This window comes from Xenopus laevis, chromosome 4L (genome assembly GCF_017654675.1).
Source record: "Xenopus laevis strain J_2021 chromosome 4L, Xenopus_laevis_v10.1, whole genome shotgun sequence".
Classification (NCBI taxonomy): Eukaryota; Metazoa; Chordata; class Amphibia; order Anura; family Pipidae; genus Xenopus; species Xenopus laevis.
This window is the reverse complement of record NC_054377.1, coordinates 108,779,595-108,804,981: the sequence shown is the minus strand read 5'-3', so window position 1 is coordinate 108,804,981 and position 25,387 is coordinate 108,779,595. Positions and strand designations below refer to the sequence as shown.

Here is a 25,387-nt window from a genome sequence, read left to right as displayed (position 1 = left end):
TTTAAAAAAACACAAAAAATGAGTAACAGTTGCAAAATGCTTTAGGGTAGGACTACACGGACGTTTTTGGTGCGATCCGTTGCGCTGCGACAAAACGCCAGCAACAGGTGTGTCGCGTCGGATCAACGCTGTGACTTCATCCAACATTTCTATCTCTTACCTTATTTTGTCGCCGGCGTTTTGTCCCAGCACGTCCGATCATGCCGAAAACGTCCGTGTAGTCCTACCCTTACATGTGCCTTGGGCCTTCATGCAATTAAAGAGGATGTTCACCTTCTGGCTTATGTCTGGATTTTAAAGGGTTGGTTCACCTTTCAGTTAACTTTCAATATTTTATAGAATGGCCAGTTCTAAGCAACTTTTCAATTGGTTTTTGTTTATTTTTTATAGTTTTTTAAATTATTTGCCTTTTTCTTCTGATTCTTTCCAGCTTTCAAATGGGGGTCACTGACGCCATCTAAAAACAAATGCTCTGTAAATTTACAAATGTATTGTTATTGCTGCTTTTTTATTACTCATTTCTCTATTCAGGTCCTCTCCTATTCATATTCCAGTCTCCAATTAAATCAGTGCCCAGTTGCTAGGATAATTTGGACCCTAGCACACAGATAAAAAGCTAATTCACTCAAAATTAGGGGTGAGAAGGGGAAACAATTTCTACTTCCTTGTTTTGTGACAAAAAGTCACGCAATTTCCCTCCCCGTCCCTAATTTACATATGCAAATTAGGATTCGGTTCGGCAGGGCAGAAGGATTCAGCCAAATCTTTCTGAAAAAGGCAGAGGGCTGGCCGAATCCTGAACCGAATCCTGGATTCGGTGCATCCCTAACTATAATATAATAGTAAGGTAACTAATTAGTGCCTAGTACCCACATTTGCATGAAAAGGTGCAAGAAAGGAAAATTGTAAGCCCACCCCCCCCCCCTTTTTTTGACCTGGGTTTATTCAGTTGGGTTAATGTAGAAAATTGCATAAACACTATCTGAACTTCCAGAAATAAAAAAAAGTTTATAAGTAGTATGTCTGAGGAATAGAAATAAGGACTTACTTTAAACAGTACACAGACATTTTCTTTTTCTATCTTTTTCAGTCTGTAGATTGTTTGGTGAATGACTTCAACAGTAAATTTACCAGCAAATACAAAGCTGCTTATGTCTATTTCAGTGATGGTGAGTGGACCCTCTCTGGCTTAATAATGAAATAATTTAAGGTGACTTTTTTGATGCCTTTCCCTTCTCTATGAAACTTCCCTTTTGTCTGTACTTAGCTGGTGATTCTTTAAATAATCTGAACAAATCAGAGCCTGTTTCATTAGCATTCTGTTTTACAGTTTGTCCTGACAACCTTTTCAGCAAGCTGAAGTCCTGTCATCCCAAGGCAATAAAAAAGTGTAAGGAGATCAGCATATCATTTTTCCCCAAGGAGTCACAGGTAAATTCCTTAATTTAATGCAATACTCTCTCCAGACTGAAATGCACTAAAATAAAGGGTTTTTAATGAGCGTATCAACAAAATGCTTAAAAGATGTAAAAGTAAACAATTTTCCTGATTATGTATTAAGTATTTTTCTTTACTTTGATAGAATAATTGTATAGTAATATAAAATAATTTTTCAATGTAGCACCTGGTTTTCATGCTTATTACCATATGGCTGGTGATTTACAACATGGTCTAAGGGGCTCCAAATGGCAAAAACGCGAAAAATCTTAGTTTTTTTGACACTGAAATCGAATTTCAAGTGAAAAAAACTCACGTTTTTCGGGATTTAGTATACCCCGAGGATGGAAAAAGTCAAAATCCTGCATCTCAGACCTGCCGAGGTTGTATATAAGTCAATGGGAGAAGTCCCGAAGATATCCTGATCTGCGCTGGGTTTCGTGCAATAATTAGAACGATTTTTTGGTATTCGGGCGGAAAATCCAAAACATTTGTACGGTTCAAATTTTTCTCGGTTTTTTTTCCCTCCCCCCCCCCCCCCCCCCCCCCCCCGAGTTTTTTCACATACAGGAAATTTTCGGGAAAATGTATTGATAAATAAGGAGAAATAACCCGTGTGGATTTGATCAGATTATATTTCAGAAAATAATTAGATAGATTTGGATTTTGATAAATAACTCCCTAAATGCCTGAAGGCATGTGAACTGCAGATTGCCTTCAGCAGAACTGTTGACTGAACTATGCCTATAGTCCTGCAGGGAAAATAGATAGTGGATGGGCTGTGCAAAGGGAGTCTTGGGCAGGAGTTGTTTAGAAAGCAAGCTGTACAATATACATGTCAGTTTACTGCAAATTTTTACTGTGCTGCATCTGCATGGCTTTCCTCTGAGTACCATAATTTCTTCCCAAATACCCACAAACCTATAGACAGGTTAATTGGCTTCTGAGGAAATTCACCGTAGAGTGTGTCTAAACATGATATCAAAATTAGCTGTGTAAGCATGTTGGTGTTGGCATAAATAAAGAATAATAAATATTATGCCTCCTTTATCCAAAAGGAAGTGAAGATGAGCCACAGCTATGAGTCTCCTTTTCACTTCCTGCTGTTCTATTTGTTCAGGTGCAGTACAAAGAGGTGTCCATACACAAGTAATGGCCCCCCTCATACAGTTTCTGCATATTTGGCACCTGGAAGGAGCAGTCTGGCTGCCATATAGTTATAGTTAAATCCGGTCCATCAAGTTCAACCCCTCCAAATGAAAAATCATCAAAGCCACTCTTAAAGGCATTAACAGAATCAGCCATCACATCACCCTGCAGTGCATTCCACAACCTCACTGTCCTGACTGCAAAGAATCACCTATGTTGCTTCAAATGAAAGTTCTTTTCTTCTAGTCTGAAGGGGTGGCCTCTGGTACGGTGATCCACTTTATGGGTAAAAAGGTCCCCTGCTATTTGTCTATAATGTCCTCTAATGTACTTGTAAAGTATAATCATGTCCCCTCACAAGCGCCTTCTTTCCAGATAAAACAACCCCAACCTTGACAGTCTACTCTCATTCTTTAAATTTTCCATCCCTCTAACAAGTTTAGCTCATTTATATCCCTCTTAAGGACTGGAGTCCAAAACTGAACTGCATACTCCAGATGAGGCCTCACCAGTGACCTATAAAGAGGCATAAATATGTTTTGATCCCTTGAGTTTATGCCCTTTTTATGCAAGACAGAACTTTATTTGCTTTAGTAGCCACAGAATGACACTGCCCAGAATTAGACAACGTGTTATCTACAAAAAAAACCCCAAGATTCTTCTCATTTAAGGAAACTCCCAACACACTGCTATTTAGTGTATAACTTGCATTTATATTATTTTTAGTCAAATACAAGAGTCCTCTGCACTCAACCCATTATCAATATATTTAAGACAGCGACATTTTGTGCATACTGCTACTAAAAAATGCCTTACCCTTTAAACAAAACAGGGATTGTTTGTCCATATATTGCAATATATTTAAGCTGGCCAACTACGTCAAAGTCATCCCATATCTGGCCAGCATAACTGCAAACTACACACAGCCTCATTGCACCCCCGCCTTATGGTTTTAAAAAATAGTGGTGAGCACAACTTTCCCTTGTTTGTTATAATTTATATTATTTTTGCCAAAGTGCATAACCTTGCATTTATCAACATTGAACCTCATTTTCCAGTTTGTTGACCCAGTTTCCAAACTTATATGGATTGTTGCATTTATGTTCACGTTTAGAGCAGATCATGAGGGACTATGGGAGGATGCATGGTCTGAGGGGTGAAGGAAAGAGGGCTGAGGGCAAACTTTATTTGTAGTAGGATAGAGGAAAGTGTATTGTATGAGTCTGCCGGATACAGGGGGAATATGAAGAACGTGTGTTGGAGGTGGGCATAGAGTGCATAATAAAGTAGATCTGTATACAGTACAGTACAGTGCAGTGCTTTGGCACTGGTTTCTCGGTTGGTACTGTTAGCACTAATAATTATGCAGAATATGTACCCTGTAAACCTGCTGTTCATACCTCAGCGGACTCATATCTGCATTTACCTGTTCAAGCACCTCAGGTGGCAGCACCAATAAGTGATATACATATATATGACATAAATACATAGTGATAAAAACAATTAAAATTTGAAAAAATACAAAACCAGCATCTAATAGAAAACCATTGCATTTATTTTGATTTGAAGCTACAGATCTTCATCTAGGACACGGTGAGTTGTAGATTACCTACGACTATAAAAATTTGCTACCGCAGAAGAGAGATCGTAGCGCAGGACTTTGCCCTAATTTAATGGTTAGGTGCTTTCCTCATTGATAAACTTTAAAGGAAAAACAGAGAATCAGGCTAGTCTAATGGATTTGTTTGCCTTCCAGTGGAAACAAGTAAGATAGGAAGGCTTATGTGAAACAGTAAAAAGCTTGTTTCCTTTTTGTTTCTTTGCTAGTTGCCTCTATTATTATGAGCTTCCTGTCCTTTGCTTTGGGTGTTCAGAACATAGGAAATTCAAGGAGGTGAAAGCCAGCTCTTCGCTAAGTGTTTAGTTAACTGGAACAGTTCTTTGCACAACACTTTTGATGTTATGATGAAGCACTAGAGGTATACGGTTGCCTGTATGTGTACATTTTCTTTTGTCAGTCTCGTTATTTAAGTGAATTGCTGAAATATTGTGAATGAGACTAGGGGTAAAAAGATACTGCTTTCATACAGAATGTATTGTTTGTGCTGGGTGTGGATTGTAAGAGGGCAGGTACCGAATATACCTGCCTGAAGGTGTTCTGGGTCTGTACTCGCGCTACATAAAAAATGGAAAAAGATCTGTAGTTGTCACTTTTATTTACAGTAAGTAACCTCTGACCTTGGCTTTTTTGTTTCAGGTATTGAGAAACCATCTGTGGGCCATTGGTTGTACATAGGCATCAAAAGTGTTTTATTCCACTAATGTGCCATATCCTTCCTTATTGCACTTAGATTTGTCTGCTAATTGCTTTACAAGAGGATGTTAGAGGAAAGGAAAGATTTTAGGAAAAAATAACTTCTCATGGATTACTCATGCTTACTGTAGGCAGTTAATGGAATGGGGATTTTGTCAGTGGCTTAACTATAGAGGAAGCAGACCCCACAGTCACAGGGTGGCCCGGACTGCAGGGTCAGCTTCCTCTATAGCCAACAAGAACCCCCCCCCCCTTCACCAGCCGCTCTCTTAATTGCAGTGGCTGACAGTCCAGTTCAGGCACTTTTCAGCTCAAAAGAGCTCACTAGATCTTCAGGCTGAAAAGAAAACTCACAGGGGTGAATGGGAGTGATAGATCTGTCAATGTAGAGAATGCCCCATGTGTCATAAGCTTTAGTCATAAGAGAGAAAAGGCATCCTGCACAAGATCTATTTTTCTTCTAAGTTCATGTAAATTAAATCAATGAGAATAATTATATACTATTTAAGTGCTAGGGATTTCAATACACTGGTCAAATTTCAACACAAAACAACAAATTGTTGGGATTTTTTATTGACTACCTAGCACTTTTAATTGTTCTTTACTGTGTTCCATCCTACTGTACCTGCTACTTTAACCTAAAGAATAACTGCTATTTTCTGTACAGGGTTGACTTTTGGGTTTTAAGTTGATAGGGCTGTGAGGTTACACATGTACTGTATAAGTTGCTACATAATAAATAAGCCCTCCTTTTTTTTAGGTTTTCTTGCTCAATGTCCCTAAAGCTTTTCACTTGCTGTACAGTCCAGATAAAGCAGTGGATAAGGAAACTGCCATGCAAACCATTGCCCAGCAAATAGTGACATTGTGTGCAACTCTGGAGGAAAACCCTGGAGTGAGATATAAAAAGTGAGTTGAATGGGACTGTCTGGGGCCGTATCAAAATAATATTCTCTTTTGCGGAGCCCTGCTTGTTATAAATAATCCTTTGCTCCACATTTTCCTTTATTTAACTTTTCTTAGTGCTCCCAGGGCCATTTTTTGCTGTAAGCTTTGCTATGGTCTTGGTTTATATATTTTAAACTGCTTAAGATACTATAACATTAGCTTTCCCAGCACCAATGCATGTATTTTACTCCATGTTCTCATTGTTAAAGGGATACTGTCATGGGAAAATGTTTTTTTTTCAAAACGCAATAGTTAATAGTGCAACTCCAGCAGACTTCTTCACTGAAATCTGTTTTTCAAAGGAGCAAACAGATTTTTTCAATATTTAATTTTGAAATATGACATAGAGCTAGACATATTGTCAGCTTCCCAGGTGTCTCCAGTCATGTGACTTGTCCTCTGTTAAACTTCAGTCAATCTTTACTGCTGCACTGCAAGTTGGAGTGATATCACCCCCTCCTTCCCCACAGCAGCCCATCAGCAGAACAATGGGAAGGTAACCATATAGCAGCTCCCTGTTAGATATAAGAACATCACTCAATAGTTAAAATAGTCCTACTGCGACCCCATTCACTTACATTGAGTAGGAGAAACATCAGCCTATCAAAAATATACTTGTTGGTTCAGGAATGGCATTTTACATGGTAGAGTGAATTATTTGCAGTGTAAACAGTGTAATTTAGGAATAAAAATCATGACAGAATCCCTTTAAGGGGGACATATTTTGAGAAAATGACATTGTTTCCCCATCTTAAAAAAAAAAAAAAAAAAAAAAAAAAAAATAGTATTTTTCAATACTAATATAAACTCTGGGCCATTATAACAAAATCATTTAAAATTAAAACAAAAGCTCTGCGTTCCAGACAGCAAGAAAATATTATGTATGCAAGAAAAGCAAGTCTGCCAGGCATGATGCGTTAATGTTGTCCGGAACTTTTCTGCTTCGGCAGCTGGTGGATCGGTGTGAGTAGCAGGGAGATGTTCACAGCACATAGTTACATAACTGATGTTTTTATTCAAAGGACCCAGAATTTTGTATTAAAATAAAATGGAAAAGCTGATTTTTAGATGGGGAAATTGTAATTTTTTCAAATATCCATGTGTCCCATTCAAAAGATTAAATTCCTTTCTCTTAAGCACAAATCAAATTGTATGTGCACTACTGACTACTTTATAATTTGTTTTTGGATCTGACATAATGGCCCATTACTGTTTTGAACTATAAATACTATGAGGAGATGTAAATTCAATATATTTTTTTTTTTAAGGTATGCTGACACTTTTTACCCATGATTTCTACTCTTCATGCCATTTGGACAGATTTTACTTCGTTATATATATTTTAAGAGAACTGGCACCTGGTTTGACTCATGAGCATTATTCTTGCTTAGTATGTAACAGCCCAAACATGGAGGCTAAAATACCCGATATTTACCACTGCTGCCCCTAAGGAGAATTGCCTGGCAAGCCTTGGTGCAACACAAATAGCCAACACCCTCCTGATCTACATTTCACCAAGACATAAACACCCTGTCTGATCCAGTGCTTAGCTTAAAAGGCAAACAAATCCATACCAGTTAACTTTTTATTGACGTGTATGGCTACATTTAGACTTTTTAATAAATGTTTGATTTATTTTTATTGTTTTCTACAGGGAACCACTGGATAATGCAGAAGAACTGGCCAATCTGGTGGAGGAACAACTTGTTCAGTATTACAGAATGGATGAAAAAGACCAGTTTAAGGTAATAATAATAAAATAATTAAGGTAATGAAAAAATTAAATTCCAATTGTTTGTAATCATTTTGGATATACAGTGAGCTCTTTTTGTATTGTTTCTTTCTACCAAAGAGTCAACATAATAATATGTGAATTGTGTAAGCAGAGTCCTTATAATTCTACCACACATTTAGTTTCCTAACTTGGCCAGGTGTGACCAAGTCAGCAAACAGTATCAACCTGTGTATTGCTGGCATTATAGGAGACTGTCCTAGGTTTTTTTTTTTTGTTTGTTTGTTTTTTACATCTCTTTGATGGCTCATCATTGATTAAAGCCTGATTCTCCACTATCCAGCAGCAATTTGAGCCATTACTTTGATATATTTGGACATCAAGACATCTGAGCTTCTCTTCTTTATTTAATGTGCTTTGTCCATAATTCTCAGATTTCTACTTGGGGTGGCACCCTCTTCTAAGTTTAAGGGTATCACCCTACCACCCTTCCTGAACTGGGAGTTGTTAGTTACCTAAGAATCCTTTCTTTTTTTGCTTTCACATCTCAAGAAATCACTCTGCAGACAATTTATAGGTATTCAAATCAAAGCAGGTCATTGGGGTTGTTTAATTTGCGGGATACTCCCATCCTGCAGATGTAAACTCACTTTGTATCCACTATGGGCACAGGACAACACCTAGAGCACCTTGGGCCTTTCGTGCACAAATGTCTCAAGGCATTTGCCTAATACAAAGGCTCCTCTTATCACCAGGAAATATCATGTATATCATATAACATTTTTGGTTTCAGGATCCCAAAACGGCTTAATGGTGCCTTGATTGTACAGGTATTGGACCTGTTATCCAGAATGCTCGGGACCTGGGGTCTTCCAGATAACAGATCTTTCCGTAATTTGGATCTTCATACCTAAAGTCTACTAGAAAATCTTTAAACATTAAATCAACCCAATAGGCTGGGTTTGCTTCTAATAAGGATTAATTATATCTTGGTTTGGCTCAAGTACAAGGTACTGTTTTATTATTACAGAGAAAAAGGTAATAACTTTTTAAAATTTGGATTATTTAGATAAAATGGAGTCTATGGGAGACAGCCATTCTGTTATTCGGAGCTTTCTGGATAACGGGTTTCCGGATAATGGATCCTGTACTTGTACGCTTAAGCTAGATTGGTATCCTGAGAATTATTTATGATTATTGAAAGGTAGCTACAGTAAATAAGAACACTCTGTAAAGCTTAATTTTAATTGACTTAAAATTTATAGAATTATAAAATGTGGAGTTTGTCCTCATAGCAATAACCATTTTTTTGCAGGCTAAATCACACTCACAGCTGCTCATAGTGGACAGAGGATTTGATCCATTTTCTACTATACTTCACGAACTTACCTTTCAAGCCATGATCTATGATCTCCTGCCAATCGAGAACGATGTCTATAAGCAAGTACCTTTTACCGAATAGACTTTCCAGTCTGTCCTAAAAAAGCATTTAAAAATGACTTACATGTACATTTATGGTAATTGCAAATCCATAACTGATTAGTAGTGGAAAACTTGTGATGTTCTTTTTGTCACTTTTTTAAAAGTAATAGTACCAGAATGCATTTCCAGATAAAGAATCCTCTACCCGTTTTTCCATGTCTGAGCGATGCTTAGTTCAGACCTTGTTTGCCATTTTTTAAAATAATTTGAGGAACTCAAATTCTGTCAGGAGAGTATAACTTTGTTCTTTCCATAGGTATCGGACTGAGAGCGCCTTAACAAAGGACAAAGAAGCACGATTAGACGAGTCTGATGAACTATGGGTTAAAGTTCGTCACAAACACATTGCTGTTGTGTTGGAGTAAGTATGCTTACTATGTTTGTTCAGCTCATTGTTATCTTGTCTAGCCTGATAAATCATAATGTGCTTTAGAATGATGTTGATTTCCTAATTAATGGTAACCCTTACAATGTACATCTGATTTATAGAAGTGGTTTAGTAGCAGTTTGAGCTTCTTTAAATGCATCACGCAGTTCAGCAAAGCTGGTGCAGGCAAAAAAAAATCACATTTGCTTCTGTTTTAGTGCAACAGAGAAGCTGGAATGGATCAGTAAAATATTTTGGGCTTCTTTACTAGTGTAAGGCAACCACAGTCCCTTATCAGTGACAATTTGTGCCCTTGACTCCTAGTAGCTCCCCATCTTCTTTTTTGTTAATTTGCTGGACATGCTCTGTGCTATCTGTGACAGATAATTCTTCTAAGGGAATAAAGCTCTTGTGAGCACCGTTCAAGAATATAGAGCACAGTCTTCAAAGAACAAAAAACAAGTGGAATGTGACCATTTTTGCTACTCTACACACCGAATTCATTGATTAAAGAATTGTTTCAGGTTTCTCCAGTCTGTTTTAGAGCACAACAGAACAGCTCTGCCTGCGTTTTGCAGCACTTAATGTAAGAAGGGCAGATGTGGGGAGGCATGTGGACTTGAGGTAAAGGATTAATGATTGTAGCTGAGGGATTAAGAGATAAAAGCAGGGTGAGACAATTACACTACTCAGTTTTTGCAGCATATTAGCTCGAGGATATAAATAATTCTGATTTATGGACCTTCACATTTTGCATATTTATACATACAGTATTTCTGTTTCTCACATTAACAGAGAAATCCCCAAACTTGTCAAAGAAATTTCATCCAGCAAAAAAGAAACCGAAGGAAATGTAGGTTGGATACTTTTTCTGCATTGCTGTTGTAACTCTTTATATTATTTAATGATATAATAATTATAAAGGAGTATATTTTCCTTTTAAAGTGTTCATTTTGGCGACGCTAAATATCTAGCTTACTATTTAGTATAGATTATTAGCAATATGTATAGATGATTTTATCTAAAATATTGCATTGGAAGAAAAAACTATATATTTTTTTTCAGATCTCCATAAATAAACTGGCTGAAATCATGAAAAAGATGCCCCATATCCGTAAGCAGATAAGCAAAGTAAGTCTTAATGTATTATCATAGTTGTGTGGCAAGTATAGAGGAAAGAAATGGTTTTCCCAGCATATTCCACTTAAAGCATTTCTTGTTTTGCAATGCACCTGCTGCAGCTACAGATCACAGCATCTTCTTTCTGTAAGGCAGCCATTTCTGTGAATACAGTTTTAAGAGCTTAATCTTCCTTTAAATCTGGAGATAGGACAAAAAAAACTTCTTAGAACTTTATTGGCCTTCATAAGGGCTGGCAATACGTCTTCTCACCAGTTTTCTTTTGTTTTGTCTTTGGGTTAAGAACAGAGCTCATCTCTATTGGTTTTGGGGCAAAGTTGCAGTTAAGGGATGGGCGAAGCTCCTTTTAGACAAAAACTCATTTTTCTATCCATCTTTCAGTGAATTCCTGCAGTGGTAGAGCTAGTGAGGACAAAACTAAACAATGACCGTTTGTGATTTAAACAAAAAAGTTTAACAAAAATGTATCAATAGGCACATTTTCAATATAAACACTCATTAAATTGGCTCATGCTGAACATCATCATCATTTGTTTATATCATGCCAGCAAGTAACGCAACGCTTTCCACTAATTTAGGTTTAGAGACCCCTACTTGCAAGAACTTACAATATAAAGGGTTTGGTTACATTTGAAAGGAATATGAAAACAATTGCTGATATATGATAAGTTGATGGGAGGGTAAAGTCTAATAGCCCAAGGCAGAGAGTTCCAGAGAAGCATGAGAGACGTCTTGCAGTCTGGAATGGGATAAAGTTATGAGAGGAGAATAGAGGCAAAGGTTAGAAAAGAAGTGTAGGTTGTGTGAAAGAGTGCATTTTGAGATCAAAATTGGGAGGGGTTTCATTGGCCTTAAAACTTGAGTGTTAGTATTTTCAATTTGATTTGAGAAGAAGTTATAGAACATAGGTTAGAACATAGATTATAGAGGAGAACATAGGCGTATGCTTGTCCCTCTGTCATCTCTTAGGGGGATGATTTATTAAGGGTCTAATAGTAAATTCAAGTTTTCGAATTGTTTTTTTGGTGTGAAAATTCACACATTCGAATTTTAATCCCCCAATTTCGAATGTAAATTTGAATGTGAGATTTAGCACAACTCGACCATGGAAACAGTTCTAATTCTAATATTTTCCACCTAAAACCTGGCAAGTTCATTTACAAGTCAATGGCAAAGGTCCGTTGAACTATTTGAATGTTTTTAATCACATAAATTCGACCTTTGATAAATCTGTCCATTAATGTTGGTCCTCAGAAGTTACCTTATAGATATTTATTACATTTTCCGCATAACATGACTGTGCAATTAATTGTTTTTAATCTGTTTTCCAGCAAACCCTACACCTTAGTTTAGCCGAAGATTGCATGCAGAAGTTCCGAGGAAAGATGGAGAAGTTATGCAAAGCTGAGCAGGTAATTGTATGTACAGGAAAAGTGGGTTGTTATCCTTTAACCTACAGACACTAAAAACTGATGTACTGCATCAGCCCTTTATGTTTAAACCCATTTGCTGGATCTGCTTCTTTCCTTATTGCATATGATTTTACCAAGTACTTATCAGGAAGCTGAGAGATACATTTGTTTTGTAGGATTTGGCATTGGGGAGTGATGCAGAGGGACAGAAAGTCAAAGACCACATGCGTGTTCTTCTTCCAATTTTGATAAGCAACGACCTTGATAATTATGACAAAATAAGAGCCATCCTTTTGTACATCTTTGTAGAGAATGGTGAGTACTGGAGTAAACTGGTTATGAATTATGTCACTTAAGGAACAGATGTAATGCTACCAAATCAGACATAAAATACTTTTTAGAACTGTATGTACTGCTCACAACTTGTGCAAGGCTTAGATGATTCTAAAGACTGTTGGGACAAAAAGAAGGACAGTTGCAAGGACTATAACCAACTCTGGCTGCTAACTCTCCCCTGCAACACTAAACAGAGAGACTCTGAGGTGGCTCGTAAAGTATCTGAAAAAATACAGGTCTTATTATAACAGATGGGATTTAATGGTGACTAGGCTACAACTGGAATTATAGCTACCAAACTGCACACCCAATAACATCCTGTAAAAATCCTTTCTATCAATTTTTACAGGAACTCGCCAGTATCATTTTAACTATATTACAGTGGTGCTTTAAAGTCGTTATTATTTATATATTATTGGAGTGCCATTGTTTCCTGTGGCACTTTATAGTGTAAAGGGATACAAGTACAAAACCAAACAGTTTACATATACAGACAAAGTATTTCTCCACAGTAGGGGGAAGACCCTGCTAGCAAGAGCTTACATTCTAAGAGAAAGTTTGTGTGAACTTGTGTGTTCAAGGCATAGCCAAGAGTTCCAAGAACCCTGAAGTGTAGGACTGCAATTACTGGAAAAAATGAAAGGGGTTGATCGCCTTTAACTAACTTTTAGTATTATGTAAACAGTGATATTCTGAGGCAATTTGCAGTTGATCTTAATTGTTTATTATTTGTGGTTTTTGAGCTCTACATTTTATCTTTTAAAGAGAGAGAAAAAAGTGTTGATCTTCTGCTTTCATTGTGTTATATTTTACATGCTATGATGAGTACTCTTGTGTGTGAGTATCAAATGATGTAACTTTGAATTATTTTCAATCAGAAAACAAGCATCGTGTATTTGACTAGCTTGTTTAATTGGGTTCTCATTATCTAGTTTTAGGACATGTATGAACAGATCACATTTTAGGACATAATTATGCAGAAATCTTAAAGGAACAGTTCAGTGTGAAAATAAAAACTGTGTAAATAGATAGGCTGTGCAAAATAAAAAATGTTTCCAATATAGTTAGTTAGCCAAATATGTAATATATAAAGGCTGGAGTGACAGATGTCTAATAAAACAGCCAGAATCCAACTTCCTGCTTTTCAGCTGTATAACTCTGAGTTAGTCAGCGACTTGAAGGGGGGCCACATGGTACATTTCCGTTCAGTGAGTTTGTAATTGATCCTCAGCATTCAGCTCCGATTCAAAAGCAACAGTTATGACCCATGTGGTCCCCCTGAAGTCTCTGATTGGTTACTGCCTGGTAACCAGTCAGTGTAAACCAAGAGAGCTGAAAAGCAGGAAGTAGTGTTCTGACTGACATGTTATACATCAAATCACTCCAGCCTTTATACATTACATTTTTGCCTAACTAACTATATCAGAAACATTTTTTATTTTGCACAGCCTATCTATTTACCCAGTTTTTATTTTTACACTGAACAATTCCTTTAAATTCCATGATTCAAACATTCAAGCACCACTGTACATTATAATCAATAATAATTATCAAGAATCCGCTATAAGCCACGCTACATTTTATCTTTTAAAGACAAAAACAAAACATTGATCTCCTGCTTGTTAGATGCTATGACCATCACTGTGAATGTGATTATCAACATCATCTGTTTCTGTCTTCTTTCTCATACTTCATATTTTATCTTCAGGAACCTCCCAGGAGAACCTGGATAGGCTGATCACGCATGCTAAAATTGAAGGTGGGGGAGATGTTTTGAAGAACTGGAAGTACCTTGGAGTTCCAATTGTCCCTAAGGTATGTAACATAAAATTTAAGCATTAAACTCTTTTATCATGATAAAATGCATTGCTGCTTTGGCTCTACCTTTCTCAGTTCTGTATGGAATTTAAACTTTGATATTTTATTAAACAGCAAGGGAATAATTAGCAGTTACATTGACAATGTATTCTGTTTATTTTATTTAATCCATATATTCCTAATTTGTTGCCCTTTTAAAGCAGATAATGGAACATTTTTGTTTTTCCCCTGAACTCATCCCATCTCCTCTTGAAAACAGGGCAGTTTCTGTGTCGATCATTTAGATAGAAGTAGACACTGATACTTTACTATTGTTTATATAAATCATGTCAATATTTCTACTAAATCTTCCTAAACCCATCTCCTGGCCCAGCTTTACCTTAATGATCTGACACACTTAACAGTGCTTTCCACAAACCCCCATATGTAAGAAAAGAAGACTTGTAAAAACTGCCTGCTTATTGGTTGCTATGGTTTACTGCACCTGGGCTACTGGGTGCCCGTTATTATATAACCCAAGATGTCAGTCTTTTCTGGTCTGTGAGTACAGTGATGTTGGGTTATACATGTAAAAACATAGTCTAGCCTATAGGAACATCATGTTGCTATCAGCCCACCAACAAAGACAGATCAGGCTCAGTGTGTTAACATTTTATGTCCGATCGCTAAGGTTACTCTAAGCCAGTGGTGGGTCAGGGGATAATAAAAAATTCTAGCTACATTGGCATTGACACCACTAGCATCCAAGTAAACATAATACTGTCCCTTTATAAGTCTGAACTTACTCCTCCTGACTTCTTTGTCTAGCATTGCAACAATATCTCGTTTTATTAATCTCCTGCATGTGCTCCTGTTACACATTTTCTGGCCATGGGTTTCTCTGTGCAGATTCCTGTCAACTAAAGTAGATTTGTAGCTACACAGAGCTATGGGAAAATGAATTAAGTACAGGCTTTGAATGGTCAGTTTGAACATTAATAGGGCTAGTTTATAACTGTACACCAGCCAAAACACAATTCGTTGGCTGTCACTGTTGTTGGATTTAGTTGCCCTAAAGTAGGATAAAATAAGCAGAATAGAAATACATATATATTTGTGTGTTTCCTCTGTTGTACTTTGCTGGGCTGAATACTGGTACAAGATTCCTGTCAGATACTCACTAAATCAATTTTGATTTATTTCCCTGCACTAACATGTTGTCTTTGTTTCCTTAAGACTTTCTGTTCTGGGCAGTCAGGTCAGTCCTGAAATCTTTCAGCAGTTCCTCCATTATCTGGGCACACATTTTTCATATTTCCACACCATAATCTCTTACCAAAATGTACATGGCAATATTGGCTGTGCTATAAGCATTCAACTCTCCTGTTTAGCTTGATCACCTTTCTTCTATCAATCGCATACTTGCTTGGGTTATCATTTCATTTTTTTGTTGTCAACATGCTGACCCTATAGAATATAGTATAGATGCATTTGACAGTGGATTGTTGGGAAATATCTGTTATAGAGATGATGGCATGTTCTCTTTACAGGAAATATTTATAACTCCAGTGCTTTTAATGATGTTAAAATAAAAAAGCAAATATCCACCATAATTAAATATGGAATATGTTAGATTTTTGCACTAGAGTTGGCAAAAGCTAACAGCCCCATCAATTAGTTAGGGTGACTATTATTTTCTCAAATCTGGAGATGTTCTTTTGTAAATAAACAAGTCTCAAGAGTCTAAGTTACTCTGTGTCTGTCTTTAGTCATTGCAGCGTAAACCTGGAAGGAGAGACCGATCAAAGGAGGAGACATTTCAGTTGTCGCGTTGGACTCCTGTAATAAAGGATGTTATTGAGGTAAGACATTAACTGTCAAAACAATTTCATGCCAAATTAATATTTATCAGATACTTTGTAAGATATTATTATTATTAGAGGGACTTTGCTCTCAACTAATTGTCAACAGAATTTGATGTGGGTGCTCTCAACATGGGCAAATGTGCTTTAGTCGTGGAGCTCTAGCGTCACACCAGGAGCATGGATGTCCATGACAGCTCAGTAAGGAAAGAGAAAGCAAATATCTGACCATTAGCTAAATGCTTGGGTGTATCAATGACAAAACACTGGAAAGTACATAATTCATTTGTTCAGGATTTAGTAAGATGTTGAGTCTCGCTGGAAACTCCAGTCCTATGACATGGTCCTTCTCCAGTAGAATTTATACAGTTTCTTCAGTCTTTTCCCCCTGTCGTTGTAATATAGTGTCATATCTTGACATGTTGATTCTGTAATAAATTAGGACACTATTGAGAATAAGTTGGACTCCAAGGAGTGGCCATATTGTTCTGAGTGCCCAGCAGCTTGGAATGGATCTGGGGCAGTGAGGTACAGTATTTCCTTTCATATATTATTTAACTGTGTATGCTCAAATTATTCTTTCATTATATTTATATAGCGTCAAACCGCTCAGAGAAATATATCTCAATCCATCTGACCATTGCATATCTAACCATTACATCTAGAGACATTTTTCAGTTTTTTGGGGTTATGATGACTTCACTATTTATGAATAAAACTATAATCAAATTCCCAGTGTTAGACTTCAAGTTGCCAACAAACATGTATATGCTATATAGAAATATGAGTACCCAACATCTTTTCAATTTGTTTCTTCATTTGTTTAATGTATCTGCTACAAACCTCCAGATCGTCCCAGATAACATCTGGGTGAGGGGAGGGTAATCATAATTATTCATCTTTCCATTCAAAGAAATACAATCTTAAAAAAACTTTGTAAGGAAATACCAAAATAACTGTCTGTTCATTTGTAGTTGTGTTTTCAAGTCCTGTTGCTTTAGTTACGTGAGATAAGCCAGGGTTTTATTTTCCCCTGGGACAGTTTTTTTCTCTCTAGGTAATATCCTCTTTCAGTATATGTGCCTTGCAGTAAAGATTGCGTTATTTATTGCTTCTCTTGTTGCGAGATATATTACTTTTTTGTAATAAAACAGAAGAGAGGGTTACTCAGAGAAATCACTCAGGTAACCGCTGACAAATAGAATAAGAATGGGTTTACCTAAATGGTAAAATGTATAAAAACTTTGGTATAAAGTCAAATCTGTTAAACTAAAAGATGTCATTGATTCATTGATCCAGCAAGTATCTTATTGGAGATTTTCTTACAACACCTTCTGATCTGATTTTGTAATATAAAAAAATTACAATATCGGGTTTGATTTTATAAACCACAATGTTATTTGCTTTGCCACTCATGTGCCTAGATGTATTTTTTTAGCATGGATATAAATCTGTCAATAAAACAAAGATGGCTATCTCAAGCATTCTTCTACATCTTTGAGTTGACCAACTGCTACAAAAATACAGCCATTATTTGCTCACACAAATATAAAAGATAATTGCTTCTGCACAAGTTTAACCTTTGTAAGGACAGAGACGCATGGTCCGATTTGGGGAGATTAGTCACCCGGTGACAAATCTCCTCTTCTTCTGGGCGGCTGACTTCCCACCGGCTAGAATGAAAATAGCGGACGGGATGGCACTCGGAGCGCCGGCGGGAAGGCAGTTCGGGGATATTAGTTCCCCCGAAGAAGAGGAGATTTGTCGCCGGACGACTAATCTCTCCGAATCTGCCCTAAGCCTCTTGAAATAAATATTACAAAAATTGAGTTGGCACAATGTTCACTTACCCTTGCATGCTTTATTTCTTTCTTGACAGTGCCAGGCAAAAACAAAACACAATATCCCGGGATGAAAGGAAGAACGTGTCGAGGCTTATTATTTTTGTAATCGGAGGGATAACCTACTCTGAAATACGTTGTGCTTATGAAGTGTCACAGGCCAACAAGTATGTGCAAGTAATAATAGGTAAGTTAAGGCAAATAGTTTCAGTGGTTATAACACTCTTAACTCCGCAGCAAGATTTGGAGCTTATCCCCTCTTCCATTTATCATATATGATGAAGACAGAATTCTGTGTTTTGCCTGTGCATTGAGTTAGAATGCTGCAGCCTAAAATGATAAAGAATTCTCATTCCTAAAGTCCAAATGCCAGGAGCGTTTTGGCAGATTCTGGCATCTTACTTCTTTAAAGTTTATAAAAACTTCAATCTCTTGCCTCATTTTGCACAAAAACAAATAATACAGGTGTTACATGTGACATGTATATTTGTTGAAGAGCACTATAGATTTATCAAGGTTTCTTAAATCACTGTAACTTAAAGGAACAGTAACATAAAAAAAAAGAAAATGTTTTAAAGTAATACAAATATAATGCAGTGTTGCCCTGCACTGGTAAAACTGCTGTATTTGCTTTAGAAACACTACTGTTGTTTATATAAATAAGCTGCTGTGTAGCCATGGGGGCAGTCATTCAAAGGAGAAAAGTCTCAGGTTACACAGCAGATAGCTAATAAGCTCTGTCTGTCTAATGGTGTTATCTGTTATCCATTATTTATCCTGTGCCATGTAGCCTTTTTTCAATTTTCACCATTGCTACAAAGCAGCTTGTTTCTATAAACTATAATAGTGTTTCTGAAGCAAACAGATCCGTTTTACCAGTGCAGGGCAACACTACATGATATTTTCATTACATTGAAACACTTTAATTTCTTGGTGTTACTGTTCCTTTAATCACAGGGCTACTGTACTGGCCTTGCAGGTAGAGCAGTCTGGTGACATTACGAACAGTTTTTCCTGCCATATGCTGTACAAACCAGCCATGTACAGACATCCAACATTAGGTAGGGGACCTAAGGACCTAAGGAGAAACAAACCTTTTTTTTTATTAACGGTATGTTTCTCCTTTAAGGCTTTCTGCACTAGTTAAGTGCTCTGGGATGATGTGAGGTAGCTGGAGAAAGGTCAACTGTGGTTTTTGAAATCTTCCTTGTCAGGTGCTGCTCCTTCAAGCTAGTATTGCAGCCTTGACTAAGGGTTCACTGATGTCTTAGCTCTTTAATATTTGAGTCTCCTGCTGCCATAATGCTGCAGTGAACTGACTCACTGGTCAACGATGTTTGAAAAAACATTTGCTTGAAGGAGCACAATACAGAAACGCCAAGGACCTTAAATGGGTGGTTCACTAACCTCATCTAAAAAAAAACATTCTATAAGGCTATTTATTTTATTTATTGTTTTTGCTACTTTGTATTACTCCTCTTTCAGGCTTCTTCTAATTATATTCCAGATTTCCAGTCTCTTATTCAAATCCTAGCATGGTTGCTAGGTTAATTAGGAGACATTGCAAACTGGAGAGCTACTGAATATAAAACTTAATAACTCAAACCACAAATGATACATATATAAATAATGAAAACCAATTGCATCTACATCATACTAAAAGTTAATTCAAAGGTGAACAACCCCTTTAAAGGGGACCTGTCACCCAAAAATATTATTCATAATCCTATTTTATCACATTAGTCAAGCAAAATGAACTTTAATTACACAATATAAATAATTTGAATCTTATTTCTTTCAGTCTGGGAATTCATAATTATAACAAGCAGGCAGGTGCCATTTTGTGGAAACTGTTATTAAGACAAGCCTTGTATCAGCTCAGAATCTTGTTTGTGAACCAGAATGGGGGACCTGATGTACATCCCCATGCCCTGGCTACACAACTAAACAGTGAAGAGAACGGGGGAATGTGGGGAGAGCAGTGACATGTAGGAAGTGCTGAATGGAAAGTGAAAGTAATTGCCTAAGTCATAGAGGAGGGGCAGACAATATTTGATTGACAGATGAGATTTTTAATAAGCTTACAGCAGCTATGAACGCTTTAATAAAAAATAGAAATTGGATTTCATGTTTAATTTGAAAAGGACTTTTATTATACAGCTTTTTATGTCTGGGTGACAGGTCCAGGCATAGCAACAGAATATGAGTCCCATCCTCCTTTGCATGTAGGCTATGACTCTTTATGCTTATTAGACCACAAGAGATTATACAGAAGTTTGTAGCAAGTGCAATTTGCAAGCTGAAACTGCAGCTTAATATAAACAATAATCATCTCTTAATAATTCTATAAGAAAAAAAAAATGAATGGCACATTAAAGAGTATTATTATACTGATTTTTTTTATTACATTTTGTCTGTTTATAATATTTCAAAAAAGTTATATATTCCTTTCTTCTAGGTTCAACTCATATTATTACTCCTAAAACAATGCTGGATGATATAAAGAATCTCACTAAGGAAACCGTTATCCCAACAGATGACTAGCAAACATCTTACGCCTGTTTTCTTATTTAAACACCACTTCCATGCACCTTAATAATGTTATCTTTGTGTGATCTGTTTCACAACCCGCTCCTTGTAAACAGGCGCTCTCCTCCTCCAACCACTGGAATGTTTTATCACTAGAAGCCAAGGGTTTCTTTTAAATCTAATTGTGCTTTAATCTATTAATCATCCTTTAACCAATAAACTTCTCTGCAAAGCACTGAAAAATGGAATTTGTACAGGGAATGTCGGCATTTGCTTTATTGAGATTTACGCAGTTTTATGGCTGACTTTATAATGGTTACATATGCACTGTTTCACTTGTGTTTTATTTTTAATATATGAAACATCTTTTCTTTGACTAATGGGAAGAGAAAGAAATCTCAAATAAACAGCATCATTTTATAAATTGTATTATAGCAAATTAACAAGAGATTGAATACTGCCTGCTCAGCTCTGGACCAGGTATAACTAGCCACGTATCTCTCTGCAGGTTTGTTTTAGGGAGGATTAGAAGGGAACCACCGTATATGATGAAAATCATTTGAAAAAGCTGTAGGTTGGAAATGAATGTTGAAATAATACGTTTTATTTATTTTTTTCTTTCATTTATAATTTTTTTATGCAGCCAGTATAAATATAAAGAACTGTAAGCAAACCAATGTTAACACAAATATATTCAACAAAACAGCTGGAAATAAAGATATATTTTTAATTTGAATTGTCTTTTTATTTTGCATACCACGTTTTACTAGATCTATTTATTTTGACAGCATGGCATTCCCCCCTCACATGTGCTTTATACACTTGCAGGCATTATTTTTATTTTAAGATTTTATATGTGTTCCACATTTATCTGGCGTATGTTATCCGGCACAAAGATTAATCCGCTGTACGGCGCTGACTGAAGGATTCACAGGAGAGGCACCTTGCTCAATAATAATGCGGCTTTATTGTGCACATCTAGTGAACATTTGGCAGTGGGTTGGTGAGAAAACCTACGCGTTTCATGCCTTAACTCTCTCGGCACTTCATCAGGGTTTGATGAGGCACTGATAAAGTACCGGGAGAGTTAAGGCACAAAACGCGTTATTATTGAGCAAGGTGCGTCTCCTGTGAATCCTTCGGTCAGCGCCGTACAGCAGGTTAATCTTTATGCAATTGTTACCTCCGGAATGAAGTGATCTGGATCCCGCGAGAGCTGCTACTGGAAGGGGAGACGTTGCGCTGCTGCACGGATGAGCTCTAATACATTTCTAAACCTTTTCTGTGACAATTTATCTATGTTATCCAGCCTTTATTCAAGTGCTTGAGTCTGCAGTTTCTATCCACAGCATCCTACTAACTTGCTAACTGCAAAAGCCAAAAAAGCATTGACACCACTGATTAACCTCTTGTCTTTGATCTAGTTCTCTTGGCAACAACATCTTATGCTGGTTTACCTTTTCAATCATTCTTTTTAGTGTAATCTACAGTTTATAATCAACTTCCTCAGGGTTTTGTCCTGGTTGCTTCTTATATTCTGTTTATAGTTTATTGATTCACAAAAGGGGCGATTGCTACTCGTGTGGAATCCTGTAGCAGAGGTGAGGACTGTTCAGAGTACATTTCAGAGGTAAGTTGAAGGTGTACCTATTATGAATCACATCTATCAATCAAACTGGGTCTCATTTATAAGCACTGGGCATATTTGCACCTGGGCAATAACTCATAGCAACCAATCAGTGATAAGCTTTTTTCAGCCAGCTGTAGGTTGAACACTGAAAGCAATCAATCCGATTGGTTGCCATGGGTTACTACCCAGGTGCAAATTTTCCCTGTGTTTATAAAAAAAATCCCCAATGTGTTGAGAGACTGAGGGGTAAAGCCATCAGATCTAAGGAGAAAATAAATGTTGCCAATGCCAGTTATCTGCAAATCGGGGAGAATATGGGCAGCACTTCGCCCTTCCATATGTTTCAGCCTGTAATTTGGCCATTCACATGTTGCTAAATCAATATTCCATATGTTCACTACACTTGAATACAATCTGTAAGATAAGGGTTAAATCTGTTTGCCACAGGAACCTGAACTTCTTGGACTGATGAGGCTGGCTAACATTTGCCTTATGTTTGGGCCCTAGCAAATCAATTTTCAGGACGGAGTGGGTTCCAATGGGACAGTATGGTAAATGTATTCAGCTGAACATTATATTGCATATGTATATCCTCATCAGCCAGAGTAATATATGGACTTTCCCAGATCCATTTTATAGAAAAACAATGAAACCTGAAAATCACTCATCTGCATGGACATCACAATTATACCTTGCTGGTAAAATCTTTTCTATGAAGCCAAACTTTATATTATTACAAAATATGTGCTTATTACCTATCTAGTGGCAAGTAGACGTGATTGATGTAACGTCAAAGAAATGTAAAGACTCTGCACCCCATGATCAATTAATGCCAGGTATTTGTTAGGGTAGTGGACACTCTGGAATTGGTATAAAGGGAAATTGTAAAAGCGCCTGTTATCTTTCCAAAAGATGAAATTCTATCATTCAGCCTTTATTAAATGATGACAAAGTGAATTATAAACCTGAAACATCCCTATTATCTTTTATTGCATCAAGAACAAACGCAGGTGGAGTGTCAGATCATCTTTCTGCCTAGTATTTTGTTCTGAATATAAAATCATATACAATGACTGGTGCCCTCAGACATGAGTGTTATATGAAGGGGAAGAAGCACATCAACTTGTCCTGGCAATAGCTTTTATTGCAGAAATTGAATCACAAGCTTTCTGGGAATAACCCCTTCCTCGCGGTTGGTCCCCAAAAGCTTGTGCTTCAATTTCTGCAATAAAGGCAATTGCCAGAACAAGTTGATGTGCTTCTTCCCCTACATATAACCTGGATGGTATATTTGGCCTGGAATCGGTCTGGGGCGAATGCACCAAACAGAGAGACGTAAGTGGTGTGCTGCAAAAAGTATTGTACATGGACATGAGTGTGTAGCTCTTCTTTATATGATGAAATAGTAGTTAAATCTGTCAATTCTGGCTGTACATTTAAAGATCTGCTTGTTTGGCGAGTTTTCCAAATGATTGGACCTTGCTGAGTATGTACAACTTGAGGTGGGCAATATTAGGTTTATGTAATCGTTTATATCAATTCAGGAATCAGGAGTCCATATAATTATTTAACCAGGCCGAAGGGACCCGCCCCAGTTCCAAAGGCAATCAATTACAGAAAGGTTTATATCAAAAACGATATAAGTCCCAAGGCCTCTTATTGATATTCACATTTAGAAAAGTATCCAGTACATACTATCCCACATATCCCACCTTACGCGTTTCGCACCCTCCGGCGCTTAGTCCAGCGCCAGTTACTCAGACACACCTATGACTAAGCGCCGGAGGGTGCGAAACGCGTAAGGTGGGATATGTGGGGTAGTATGTACTGGATACTTTTTTAAATGTGAATATCAATAAATTAATTTTGTTTTTACTCTAAGAGGCCTTGGGACTTATATCGTTTTTTATATAAACCTTTCTGTTATGTGATCGTTTGCCAGAGGGCCTAACAATCGAATCATAATGATGCTAATGGAGGCTGTCAGGTCAAGGCTTTTTAAGCCTATTGGAGGGCGTCATACACCGACCAATAAGCTGTCAGCTTGGTTCAGAAGATCAAAATGGGCAGCTTTTATGGACCTGTGTACGGATGCCTTTACTCCATGCTCCAATGACATTCCAGTACATACTGTACATTCCAGAGATCCATTCAGCCTTTCAAAATCTTTTAATCTCACAATTAATTTGCACTGCATTCTTTTTAAACTACACTTTTTAATGTTCAGGAATTATCCAAACTCGATTTAAGTTTTTCAAAAAATTCTAATTCAATTTTCGAGATTTTTCAAACGCTGGGCCTTTAAGAATTTGACTATTCGCCCACCTAAAACCTGCTGAATTACTGTATAAGTCAATGGGAGAGGTTCAGGGATCAATTTGGAGATGTTTGTAGCCTGCCTGACATTCGATTTTATTTTCGGAGAAAAAAATCGAACCGGGTTCGGTCGAATCAATTTTAATTTGAGTTTTCAGGTCGGTAAAATTTGTCCGAGTTTTTGATATTCAATTTTTTTTCTTAAATAACCCCCCCCCCAGTTGAATTTCGAACATATTCGAATTTAAGGGAGTTTAAAAAAAACTCACACAAATTCAAAATTCTACCCTTGATAAATGTGCCTCTTGTATGTAGCCGAACCAAGGAAATTCTAATTATACTGATGATACATTGATCCATTGCTGTAGGTAACATTGTTCGTTCTTTGTGTGCATATCTTAATTATAATCCAAAATATGTCCTTGTGACTAGTAAATTGTAATGTTACTGTATTAAAAGGTACCCACTCCATCTAGTGGCCTTTTTAGGCATTTCATTTCTAAATGTTTTTTTTATGATTTACTGTATAAAAATTATGGCAACTGTCAATATATTGAATATCTTAAAGTGTATGGCTAGATAAAGGGTGAGCTAAAGTCATTAAATAAGAACTGTTGGAAATGCTTCCCTCTCCCTTTGCCACTGCGTTCTTGCACCACATGCGTTTTCAGATGAATCCGAACCTGGGATTAACAGAGCATGTGTCCTTCTGATATTACAGTCGTTTGCAATCTATATGGCCATGACTGTCAGAGACTTGGGGGCCCATTTATTAATGTTTGTATTCTTGTTTTTACATTTTTTAGTGCTAAAAACTTTGCACATGAAGAATGGTTTTAAACGTATTAAGGGTTAAAAACACAAAAAAACTCTAACGTAATAGTGCTCCATCTAAAAGCTTTGCAATTTTTAAAATATTTATTTACCTGTGAAGGTTTTATCAATTTTTGCACAAAAAGTTTGAATTACATTTGAATTTTGACGTTTTCAGATTTTTTCGTATTTGGATTCATTACGTTTTTTTATTTGTTTGTGCTTTTTTTCGGATATTTAATAAATAAGAAAAGAGTTATGCTTTTTTTAAAAGTTGTGGTT

At 36.8% G+C, this 25,387-nt stretch overlaps 1 protein-coding gene across 1 annotated transcript in view; it reads left to right on the top strand.

Moving 5' to 3' along the window:
• stxbp3.L (syntaxin binding protein 3 L homeolog) overlaps nt 1-21,082 on the top strand; it is a 28,926-nt gene extending 7,844 nt beyond the window's left edge. Inside the window, 15 exon segments of the mRNA NM_001096618.1 lie at nt 1,091-1,169; nt 1,331-1,431; nt 5,661-5,809; nt 7,503-7,593; nt 8,896-9,020; nt 9,319-9,423; nt 10,225-10,282; nt 10,495-10,560; nt 11,901-11,981; nt 12,158-12,296; nt 14,026-14,132; nt 15,884-15,976; nt 16,419-16,504; nt 17,856-18,004; nt 20,276-21,082. Of these exon segments, the coding sequence (NP_001090087.1) occupies nt 1,091-1,169; nt 1,331-1,431; nt 5,661-5,809; nt 7,503-7,593; nt 8,896-9,020; nt 9,319-9,423; nt 10,225-10,282; nt 10,495-10,560; nt 11,901-11,981; nt 12,158-12,296; nt 14,026-14,132; nt 15,884-15,976; nt 16,419-16,504; nt 17,856-18,004; nt 20,276-20,361 (1,515 nt within the window). The 3' untranslated portion in view covers nt 20,362-21,082.
• Nucleotides 21,083-25,387: the final 4,305 nt, after the last annotated feature.